This window comes from Candoia aspera, chromosome 8 (genome assembly GCF_035149785.1).
Source record: "Candoia aspera isolate rCanAsp1 chromosome 8, rCanAsp1.hap2, whole genome shotgun sequence".
Taxonomy (NCBI): domain Eukaryota; kingdom Metazoa; phylum Chordata; class Lepidosauria; order Squamata; family Boidae; genus Candoia; species Candoia aspera.
This window is the reverse complement of record NC_086160.1, coordinates 56,239,892-56,252,628: the sequence shown is the minus strand read 5'-3', so window position 1 is coordinate 56,252,628 and position 12,737 is coordinate 56,239,892. Positions and strand designations below refer to the sequence as shown.

The 12,737-nt window shown below is 36.1% G+C and overlaps 1 protein-coding gene across 1 annotated transcript in view; it reads left to right on the top strand.

The window, feature by feature from the left end:
• The window catches only part of TET2 (tet methylcytosine dioxygenase 2), a 79,334-nt gene that overhangs the window by 51,267 nt on the left and 15,330 nt on the right, over nucleotides 1-12,737 (top strand). Inside the window, exons 3-8 of the mRNA XM_063310779.1 lie at nucleotides 47-137; nucleotides 1,347-1,440; nucleotides 2,152-2,360; nucleotides 3,967-4,117; nucleotides 4,834-4,923; nucleotides 6,532-6,669. Of these exons, the coding sequence (XP_063166849.1) occupies nucleotides 47-137; nucleotides 1,347-1,440; nucleotides 2,152-2,360; nucleotides 3,967-4,117; nucleotides 4,834-4,923; nucleotides 6,532-6,669 (773 nt within the window). The remainder of the gene's footprint in view (nucleotides 1-46; nucleotides 138-1,346; nucleotides 1,441-2,151; nucleotides 2,361-3,966; nucleotides 4,118-4,833; nucleotides 4,924-6,531; nucleotides 6,670-12,737) is intronic.

The following is a 12,737-nucleotide window of genomic DNA, read 5'->3' as shown; positions in this document are numbered from 1 at the left end:
TAAAACATACCTATTAACCTTTTTGTTTCTTTTTTGTTTTAAACAGAACAGATAATTGAAAAAGACGAAGGCCCTTTCTATACTCATCTAGGAGCTGGTCCTAATGTCGCTGCTATTAGAGAAATAATGGAAGAACGGTAATGAATTAGCAAGACAGATTAAAGTTTATCCACTTTTGCATGTCAGAATTTCTTCCAGGCTATGCACATAAATAACACCATCATTGCAGACCAGTATAATTATTGCTACGTTGGCTATTCCAGCATTGCCAGCCCTGGGCAGAGCCTGGGCAGAGTCTGCTCACTGGAGAGTCACAATATTTGACAACTTGGCTGGCTGGCTGTCATGAGCTGCCCACTCCAGACAGATGCCAGCAAATGCAAACAGGAACAGGCATTCATTGGTCTGCCAAATAAGAAGGTGGGCAGCGGCTGGATAATCAAATCAGTGCCCTAATGCTTCTAAGGGATCCTACATTCCAGATTACATGGGACAAATGGGAATGATATGGGCACCAAGAAATACCTATTGAAGCATGACACAATGCAGTCTGTGGTTTATCTTCTTACTTTCATTAAGAAATAATGATAATCCATTAAATGTTCATAGGTATACATTTCCAGCTCTAACTTGAAAACTCATTATGTAGTAACACACATACACATTTTACACAGTAATAATCTGACATGTGGAGTTCATGTAACAAATGTTAATGTGAAGAAACCTGGCTAATTTATTACAGCCTTTTCCAACTTGTGCACCCTCCACATGTGATTCAGTTGCCAGAATTTCCCAACCAATGTGGCCATTAGTAAAATTTCTGGGAGTTGAAGTTCACATACAGTACCTGGAAATGATTAGGCTGTATTAGGCTGAACTGAATTCTGGACCCTTGCAGTTATTTTCCTTGCAATACAAAAATTTCCATACATTGCGGGGGAGCTGCATTTGCCTGATTGAACATACACTCAATTGATCTTTAAGAAACAAAAATGTAAGTGTTCTATTTTTTTTAAAAAAAACTGTATCACATATTTAGTAAAAACTCAAAACATTTTTATGTTACAAGTTTAAAGCATAATTAACTTTTCTCATTAAAGTTGCATTTAAAACATTGGCTTGGCTTGGCTTGGCTTGGCTTGGCTTGGCTTGGCTTGGCATTACTACCTGTTTAAAACCTGCTGCACTCTGACTGAAATACTATGGATAATAAATAATTTGATTAAAAGAGGGGATTTTAAGTCATAACACAAAAGCTTCCAGTGTTCATATGTGACTACATTTACATTTATATGAAGTTCATGTTCTTATATTTGCTCATTTCATGAGTTGATTTTTTTTTTAAGATATGGACAAAAGGGCAAAGCCATAAGAATAGAGAAGATTGTCTACACGGGAAAAGAAGGCAGAAGTGTTCAAGGATGTCCTATAGCTAAATGGGTAAGAATTATCTCCACTTGACCTTATAAAGGATATTGTTCAGCTCTATAGATATAATTAGTATATATTTGCAAAAAGAAACATTCAGATTTTTTAAAAAATCATGGAAGTTAACTGGGGATATATTTTAAAGAAAAGATTAATAATTGTTCAGTCTTAGAAAATTTTACAGAAAATGTATAACAAGATGAAATTACCATCTTATGTACATAAGTCCTTTAAAAATCTATGGACCTGAAAACTCACTATGTTACATATTTATTTAATTATGCTAAGTTTATTCTACCCTGCCTTTCCAAATATATTATTAAAATTTAAAACCCACAATCCACAGCGTTAAAGGTTGGAATGAAGATATACTGTGTATACCACCGTTCATGAAATTTTGATCCTACTGTTTTATCATTCTTATCTGTTAATATATAATTGGGTAGAAGACATGATGATGGACGATTGGTCCATCTAGTTCAGAATTGTCTTTCCTAGCTCAAAGTAGCTCTTTGAAGTCTTAGGCAGATACTTATCCAGCCCTGCTTTGAACATCTCTACAAGGAAAGATACTGCAAGCTGAACCAGAGAACTGTGGTATGCAAAAGATATGCAGAAATCTGTTTTACCAAAAACTGGACAAAAGCATAATGTGGGTTTTTTTTAAAAAATGAAAATCCATAATTTTTACAGGAAAAAACATTCTTTTGGATGTACTTTTAGGTGATTCGTCGAAGTGGAACTGAAGAAAAACTTCTTTGCTTAGTGCGAGAACGTGCAGGCCACAGCTGTGAAACAGCTGTGATAGTTGTACTCATCTTGGTGTGGGAAGGAATACCTCGGAGCCTAGCAGACAAGCTGTACTCTGAATTGTCTGACACTTTAAGAAAGTATGGCACACTCACAAACCGTCGGTGTGCACTCAATGAAGAGTAAGTTAAGTATGCACTTCCTTCCCCTCAAGGAAGTACAATTTTCCTATAGTTTAAATAAATAAGACATAGATCATAATGAACACAATTTCTTCATCATAGCATCCAGAAATGTGTTGAAACTGCAACCCTTAATATTCCCAACCAGCACTGACAGATTGAGGGACCAGTTACAGGTCTGGGTCCTCCTTTCATTGTAAAAACAGTGTAAATCAGTAGCCTTACCAAAGCTGCAGTTCTTTTACAACCATTCAGTGAAGGGAAGTGCTGTCTTGTTTAAAGAGCTCCTTTTTCATCCACTTCATGATCAACACTATTCTCATTTTATCCCAACTGCAGTGTAGTAGATTATACCCATTTTGACTGTGCAGTGACAACAGGCATGCACTGTATATGAGAAGAATCTAATATTATGCTTTCCGCTTACACAAAAGTACCACTTACCTCTCAGAGTTCTTGTGGGCAAAAAATAGGTGTTGTACTGCACTTAGATACTAATATCTACTAGTTACTACTAATACTAGCTCTTTTCTTAGTGTTTAGATGAAAGAAATTATGTGTTCTTTCACAGTGGAAGATCTACATCTCTGCTGTTTCTTTTCCCTCTGTAGAATATTTTCTTGAATTGTTTTCAGGCTTTCTATTTTCCCTTGTGGAAATTCCTTCTACATATTGCATGTAATGCTGCATCTAAATCAGCCTCAACATATATTTAAAGATATGTCTTGGTTAATGACATAATTTTAATATCTTTAAATAGCATTTTTATTCAGATAATCTGTCCATGCAGCCTATGGTTGTAATGAGACACAATACTGCACTCTGAAAAGCATCATCATTGTAGTAGTAGTAGTTTTACAAAGCATTTTATTTCCAAAATTGCTATGGTGTGACAATAAAAATACCATATGAGCTGATTTATAGAAATGCCTGATGGCAGTGAAATTTGAATATATTAGCTTGGAATCTGTATAGATTAGCCTTTCAACAAATATAAATGCTCTGCTCATACCTGAAAAGCCTCTGATCAAGGAGATCGTCTTGCTGGTAGATGACTAAGAAGTTATGGGGATTTCCCCTTCCATCTCTTTGTAACCCTGTGTGCTCCATCCATGCTGTTCTAGATGATTCTCTGGTCCTTTTTTGTACATTTTAGAGCTGAAAATCTTGAGTGGGAAGAAGGAATGGATGAAAATCACCCTATCCCATTCTGTCAATAGGAATATCAAGTTTGTCTTAGAAGATGTATAAAATCATTCATTCATTCATTCGTTAGATCTATATCCTGCTTTTCAGGCATTGATAGTGCTGTCTCCTCCCATTTTCCCCCACAACAATAATCCCGTGAGGTACATTAGGCAAAGAAGTGACTGGCCCAGAATTACCCAAATAGCTTCCATGGCTGAGGATGGACTTGAACCTGTGCCTCATCACTCCTAGCACAGCACCTTCACCACCATACCCACACTGGCTCTCATTTAGTTTAAAACAGCTACATTTCAACAGTAATCAGAAGTTCATAAAGAAACTGTTTTAAAATAGTTGTGGTGCATTGGCAGTTCATTGATACTCTTGCTAAAAATATATGTATATATTCTTTTCTTAGACGAACCTGTGCATGTCAAGGTCTGGACCCTGAGACTTGTGGTGCTTCTTTTTCTTTTGGTTGTTCATGGAGTATGTACTACAATGGATGCAAATTTGCCAGAAGCAAGATCCCAAGAAAGTTTAAACTATTAGGCGATGATCCAAAAGAGGTAGGGTTATCCTTAAATTACTTTTCCTATGCTGCCTGATATATATTTTTTTCTCAGTTATAGTGGTGAGATTTAGTAGGAAAAGTCTAGCAAAGTTAAGGGTCCATTCTTGTTTGGACCTTTAGTCTGGATATTAGGCTTCAACTCTATATTTTTCATGTTCTTTATTTGTAAGTTTTTAACATTGTACTTCTGTCTAAAGGATTCCAAGAACTGAAACAATACATCTGTTGGATCAGTCTGGATGAATATGGAATCATGTTATTTAGAGTTGGAATAAACATATTCAAACCTGCTTCCAGAGCTGGCATTTTCAGTTTTAGCATTCCTGATAGATACTGATTCACACCTTGCTTAAATACTGCTAGCAGATATCCCATTATTTCCCAAGTCAGTGTCTCACATTGCTGAACATTTCTTCTAATTTTAAGCAAAAAACTACTTTCCTGCAGCTTCTGTTCATTGATTCTACTTCTGCTTTTTGGAACAACAGAGGAAAAAGCCTCCTTCATTATCTGCACAAGAGATATTTGAAGACAGCTATCATTTTGCCCTCTACTCTTCTTTCTACCAGGGGGGAAAAATAACCTAGTTTCATGATCTGTTGAGTCATATTACACTGAGTGAAATATCTGTTCTGTTTTTCAGAATTAAAGCTGTTAGCTAAAAGTAGCAGTTAGCTGTTAATGAGTGAACTTCTTTTTAAAAAAAAATAGGAAGAGAAGCTAGAATCCAATCTGCAAACTTTGTCAACTCTGATGGCACCCACTTACAAGAAACTGGCACCTGATGCATATAGCAACCAGGTGAGTAAAGCAAAACAGCAATGTTTGGCAGCAATACTAAGATACTCACAACTGCTTTATTTTGCCAATGTATAAGTCTCACAAACCTTTCAAAGAAATTACTTGGGAAGTAAAATTTATTCATGAGCCTACATGTTTATTATTTTACAATAATTAATTTGAGAGAAAGAGAAATCATCACAAATTAACTGGTTTTGTTCCTGACTACTTCTGTTTTTCTAAAAATGTACTGTTAGGTCAGAGAAAAAAATCTATGCCTCTCTCCAGCTTTTAAGATGGAATTCATACCCAATAAACCATGGCTTGTTAAACAAGGTACAGTAGTAAGAAGAAAGCTTAAACCATCATTTCAAGTCACAAGAGATGGGTTTATACCAAAACTAAGTAAGTTATTGCCTCAACTGAGGTATGAACCCAACCCAATCTCCAGTACTGTAAAATTGGAAAGACCCAGATACTTAGCACTTAATATCAAACAGACACTGCATGATTGTCCTGCTATCGTTGGAACTAGAATAGAGGGAAAGGAGAATGGGCTTGGTCTTCCTTGGTGCATAACTGCCCAGAGTCCCTCTTTGGGGGGAGATGGGCAGTGATACAAATTAAATAAATAAATAAATAAATAACCATCAGATAGAGGCAAGCCCACAGCACAGGCCTTCCACAGCTGTGATTTGAAGGGAGAATTTGAAACCCAGACACCTGCAAGGGTGGAAGGGAGGAGGTGCAAGTAACAGAACAGGCATCACAACATTGTAATCCAAGCTCTTCTCCTTTATAACATTACAATATTTCATCATTTTGGCATCATTGTGGTTAGGTACAGATGCCTGTGTTGAAATATATTCATATTGTTCTGCCTCTATTGCTGATGGCTCTTCAAATTGAAGCTTTCAGGCATGCATAGGTAAGACCACAAACTAAACTTATTGCCTGTCTCCACAGTTACTGTTAGTTTCTAACAACTTGGCATCTTGCAGATATGTTGAAATTGGAAGTCTCAGAATTCCCAGTTTGTAAAGGGGAATTCTTTTTTTGTTATGAGATGCTGAGGACAAATAGAGAGAGGAATTCCTTCCATTATCTAGGTTTATGAGCCTTTTTGGAACATGTATCTGACCACTGCTGGTGAGAAGAATCTGTCATTATGAGAGAGAGAGAAAATAAATACTGTAGATGATATTAAGAAGTGTCCTACAGCCCGTCATCCTCTGCTAATAATTCTAAGTCAATCAGCAGTGCTAATTTCAGGCCCTTGTATTTATTTATTTTTATTTTTATTTCAAATTTCCATCACCGCCCATCTCCCCTGAAAAGGGGACTCTGGGCAGTTTACAATCAAAATTAAAACACATAAATCACAATATAAATACTCCATAAAATAAAATAAATATACAGTAGAAAATATAAAATCCAGCAGCATAGATCTTGTTTGTTGGGGAGAGATCTATAATAGCCTGTCTTGTCCCCACCATGGATATAGCCCTGCAGTGCTGCAGCTTAAGGGCTTAACAAGTCTATTTCCAAGAGCTGGCCCAGTTTTCTCCAGAATTCCATACTGTTTTAAAACATTGGTGAATTAAATAGTATAAATATGTTTGTGTCTAGGTTGAATATGAACACAGAGCTCCTGAATGTCGTCTGGGTTTAAAAGAAGGTCGCCCATTCTCAGGGGTCACTGCCTGCCTGGATTTTTGCGCTCATGCTCACAGAGACCTGCATAATATGCAGAATGGTAGTACATTGGTAAGTCAGTGATTCAAGAAGCCATACTCATGCAGAACTAATTTCTTCCATTAAGTTCATTATTTTTCATAATCTGCATTTCTATTAAACTGGCACATGATGGCTACCAAGGAAAATTGTGAAATGTTACATGAATAAGAATGCAAATCCTCTAGGCCTTTCATTTTTAAAAAAATGAGATTCACACAGTTGATTCTTAAATTCCTTGCTCCTATTTGTCTTCTTCTTCTTTGTTTAGTACAGTGAAATAAAATAATGCTAGGAAACTTTAAAACTGTATAGTTTTGATTGGCCTGTGAACTGTAGAATCCAATTTAGAAATGCAAGCCTTGATGTATCTATTTGAGTCCACAGAAATTTTGTTGTAAAACTAGTACATTTTTTCAGAGTTACAAAATGGAAGCCCTTTGAAAGAGGTTCCATGTGCTCATAAAGGGATATGTTCTCTACAGGCATGTGTTCATCCTACTCTTCCAGTCTTTCAGTTCTTACTGTCTACAGCATACTAGATAATTCCTTTGCTGCCTTTAGCTCATCATTGTTACTCTTCTGTCACATCAGTACAACTTCTAAACTCTACTAATCAAATATATTCATATATTTCCCAAAACTCAAGTAATCACATAGGAATAGGTGCCATCATGTTGGGTTTTTCAAGGAAGCTGATGTTATCTCTTTGATTCCATGTATCTGTCTTATCTGTTGTCTTCCCTTTCTAGTATCCTCAACTTTGCCAAGCATGGTCCTTTTTTGCTAGTCCATCATCTCTTTACATCTCATGCCCAACATATGTGACCTTCTGTTTGCTGATGATTGCCTCAGGGGAGCAATCAGGATATATTTTCTCTAGGATGGGTTGATTTGTTCTTCTTACAATCTATTGTATTCTTAGTAACTACTCCAAATCCAAAATCCAAAGGATTTTTCTTGCTCTTTCTTAGTGTCCAACTTTCACAGTCATACATTATACTTAGACCATTCCTTTAGCTATTCTGATCTTTGTTGTCATAGAAATAGCCTTATCCTTCATGACCTTGTCTAAATTTGTACAATTGCCTTCCTCCCTAGGATTAATATCCTCTTTACTTCTCCACTGCACTGTACATCTTTATCTATTCTTGAACCCACGAAAACAAAACTATCTACCACCTTCACTTCTTCACCATCAACTGTAAGTTCACTTAGCATACTGGTAAACATTACCTTTGAATTTCTAATATTTAACATTAACTCAGATATTTCACTTTCCACTTTTACTTTCATAAAGGGCTCTTCTACATCTTTTCTACTTTGGCTAACAAAGTGATATCATCTGCATGTCTCAAGTAGTTCCTTTTTTATCACCAATTTTTATTCCAGCAGACATTTCTTCCCTATCTTTTTCTCTATATTATTCAGCATCCTTCTCTTGTCCTCAATTTTTGCAGCAACCATTCTCTTATATGCATATTTCCCTCGTCTATAAAGACTATTCCTATTCTATTCTATTCTATTCTATTCTATTCTATTCTATTCTATTCTATTCTATTCTATTCTATTCATCTTCTAATATATGAAGTAGATCATACTTTCTTTTTCTAAAGTCATTCTTTCATTTCTTTCTTTCTTTTTCTTCCATGCCCAATTGTCCCATGATCCATTCCTGATATTGCGAAAATATGGTTCATCCACATTTAGAATCTCTCATCACTTTTACACCCTTCACTAATTCTCCCAATTTTTTATCATCAAATAAATGAAGTTTTTAGATTTACAGGTAGTCCTTGCTTATCAAATATTTGCTTAGTGACAGTTTGGACTTACAGCAGTGCTGGAAAAACTGACTTTCAACCAATCCTCACACTTATGACCATTGCAGCATCCCCACAGTCATGTGATCATGATTTTGGCGCTTGGCAGCCAGTGTGCATTTATGACTGTTGCAGCATCATGTAGTCACGTGATTGGCATTTTCGACCTTCCTGGCTGGCTTCTGGCAACCAAAATCAATGAGGAACTGCATGATTCACTTAATGACCATGTGGTTTGCTTAATGCCAGAGGTAATTTGCTTAACAACCACCGCAAAAAAGTTCGTAAAATCAGGTCAGATTCACTTAATGACTGCTTCGCTTAGCAACCAAAATTCCGGTCCCAATTGTGGTTGTTTAGTGAGGACTATCGGTATGTTTATTCCTTTACAATGTATACTTACAAACAGACTTATGTTTGTCACATATATGAAACAGATCTTTTTAAAAGCACATACTTGCCAAATAGGCACTGTTATTTATTTTTGAGTGTCTGAATAACCCATAACCTTTTCTATACTCTCTTATCTTGTACTATCCATCCATTCCTCATCTTTTTCCCTCTGGATTCTATTTATCCAGAATGTCGCAGTTTTCCCAAAACTCATATCTGATCCTTCCATTATCACCATTTACTGTCACCAGCCTATGGATTCCTACTTTCATATACAAAACAATCTAGATGAATTACATTTTGGCACATATTTTTGTTCTTTCATTCCTAGTTAAGCCTATAGCTTCACTTCTCTGCACATATCAACTTTGTTTCACAAAATCGAACTATCTTCATACAGATCAATTACATCCTTCTTCTTTCTCTCAGTTTCACAGACACAGGATATATCTATGCCATAGTTATTACCAGTTGGGATCATAGATATTGACCTCCACTCCATCTTGGTTTTTAATTAAAGCTTTCACATAACACTTTTAGTTAAAAAGAGAATGTGTAGTCTAGGTTATTATGACTAAAATCTATTTGTTGTATAGCATTCTCTGCTAACGGTCATGGACACAATCACCCAGTTTGGGCCACCATGCAATTAGCACAACCAAAGACCTGTTGTACCCCAAGCTTGTTCACTCCATTTTATGCAAGATACAATCTCTAATCTAGAGACTACCTTACAAGCCAACATATTATTACATGCATTCTATCAACTAGGCAGTATATAGTTTAACATGTTTTGTATTTGACATAGAATTTCTTAATGTCTTCTGTCATTGGGTTTGTAGTAAGTACAAAGTTAATTAAATAATAATAAGGCCCATTCTGATCCACAAGTTCAATTATTCCTAAAATAACCAGTTTGGTATGCTTCATTTCCACTCAGACAATTCCAAGATTTTATATTACATGTTCCAGTTGTATGTGTCATTCTAAAATGAGAAACTCAGTACCAGCACTTGAGATAAACAGACTTCCTTGTAGCTTTGGTATGGCCATGTTGTCATTTCTAGATCTGCTCATGAAAGTTCATTCTTCCCGTTAACTCAAGGAATTCTGACCTGGGGATTTCGTTATCTGGTACCCAAATTTGTCCATACATTTTTCTTGGAGCCCATACAGAAGTTGTTTGCCATTTCCTTCTTCCAGCTTTGTTTTTAGTTCCTTCTCTTAGGTGGGCTGGCTGAAGAGAACTGAGGAATCCATTCATTTGCTAAGGTTAAAGTAGTCATTTCCCAAGGCAGATGTGAAAGAAATACAGTACTGCTCTGTTTAGCATGAGTGTCAAGGAAGGCTGGTTGCTAGGTACATTCCCAAAATACTACTTCTAGGTTGGTCAACAAATTTGAAATCCTGCAGCCAATAACTTTTGTTCTGTATTAACAGAACTGCCAGGTTAGAATTTAAGACCCCAAGACCATTTCTTCTGATTAGTAACATGTATGTATATGCAGTAATGTGAAGAAGTAAGTTGTTGTATGTAAAGTTGTTTTCCAATTTTAACATATGTGGATATATCAATATTTTATCTTCATTCAAGCAGTGTATGAAGATAAAGGTGATGTAATTGAACAAAAACATATTAAAATTGACTGCAATTATTTATTCAACAAAAAAATTAAAAGATATGTCATTTCCTTCTGTGGAAAAACTAAGTTGGGTCTAATACCTGATATTGCTCCATTTGGAAAAAACAACCACAAATAAGTTTCTTATAACTATCTACAAGTCTCTGACATCAACTGGGGGAAATTTTTCCCACTCCTCCATGCAGAATTTTTTCATCTGTGCGATGTTTGAGGGGTTTCTTACATGCACAGCCCATTTCAAATCACCTCACAACATCTTGATGGAATTTAGATCCAGGCTTTGACTTGGCCTTTTCAGAACCCTCCATTTCTCCTTTTTCAGCCATTCCTTGGTGGATTTACTGGAATATTTAGGGTTATTGTCATGTTGCAATGTCTACTTTTGGCTGAGCTTCAATCTTATGGCATATGGTCTCACATTATTGTCAAGCACCCTCTGGTACAGTGAAGAATGCATAGTGATGGTGAGCTGCCCAGGCCATGTTGCAGCAAAGCAGTCCCAAACCATAATATTTCCACCACCATGATTTACAGATGGTTCCAGGTTCTTCTGGTGAAATGCTGTCTTTGGTTTTCATCAAACATGTCTTCTGATACTGTCACCAAATAACTCTCTGCCTCATCTGTCCAGAGCACGTTGTTACAGAAGTCCTGATCTTTGCCTAGGTGTTCATAAGCAAACTTTAGTCTTGCCCTGATGTTCTTTCTGGACAGCAAAGGTTTCCTCCTGGCACGCCTCCCATATACAGTAGATCTAATTTGGGCCACTTCTTTCTAATGGTAGACATATGCATTTTGACATCAGTAGTGGCAAGAACTACCTGTACATCATGTGATGAAATTCTGCAATTCTTAGAGACCTCTTTCAGTATCTTACATTCTGCTCTTAGGCTGAACTTGCTGGGATGGCCTGATCCGGGCAAGCTGGAGATTGTTTGAAATCTTCTACACTTATAGGTGATCTTCTGGACAGTGAAATGATTAATGCCCAATTGTTTGGCAATCTTTTTAAATCCTTTCCCAAACTCATAGGTATCTATAACCTTTTTTCTGAAGGCCTCAGAGAACTATTTGATTTTGGCATGGCGATACAAAGAGCAACAACAAAGAGCAAATCAAACTAAATGTCTGAGATAGAAATAAGACAGGTTCCTTCCAGATCCTCTCTAACAATGTTCTTATCATTTATACCTGATCTGGTACACCTGATTCTAATTTTACATATTTGAAGTAGTGATAAATGTAGGGGTATACTTACTTTTTCCACATGTGAAATTTGTATTTATGTTTATTTAAAATACATAATGGATTACAAAATATAAGTAGTGTTATGTTATAAACCTTTTAGCAATATTTTTGAAATGAAGATCAAATATCTGCATGTTGAAATATGCTTTAAAAAATCAGCAATTTCAATGGGGTGTACTTACTTTTTCACATGGTTGTAATTTGCCACTCTGAGGCAGGAAAGTATAATAGAAGTTCTAACAAGTCCTTGATACAACTCATATTATTGTTTAAAAGAAAAAGAAAATTAGAATCATAGCTGGAAGTAGTCTTGTGTCCAACTCCATGCAGGAATCTCAGTTAAAGTATCAAGACATGTTGGTCTCTGTTTGAAGACTTTCAGTGAAAGAGAATTCACCATTTTCTGGATAAATGCTTCTGCTTCAGACTCTATACCAACCCCTCACCCTGATCCAAATAGGAAATATTTTCCCAAACCTATGTCACAGCTGCTTTATGTCATCAACTCATCCACTGGAACTTTTGTTCCTCAGGAATATTAGTGCACCCTGTCATCAAAGAGATGCCTAATGTCATTTTGTTTCGTACAAATAGTACTGAATACAGGAAGAGAGAAGTTGACAAAACGGAACCTACAGTGCCCCTAGATGGCGCTCACTGACCTCCACATTTTTTTTTAAAAAGGAGAAAAATAATGAAAATGGCTAGAATCTTCTAGATAACCAAATCCCACAAAATATCTCTTCTTTCATGGTCTAGGCTATTTTAAATTGTTTTAAAAGTTTTGTTGTTGTTGCTGTTGTTTAATAGATTGCTGACCCCTGAGAAAATGGACACTGTTGAAAAATAGATGTTGAATTTTTTTGGTCAAAAATCCATGCACTTTTTAATTTAGCTTGACAAGCTGCCTCTCAGGAAAAATTAGCACTATGTGACTAGAAGTCTGTGATCGTATTTGTGTGTATACCAAATTTAAGGCCTTGTGTCATTTGTC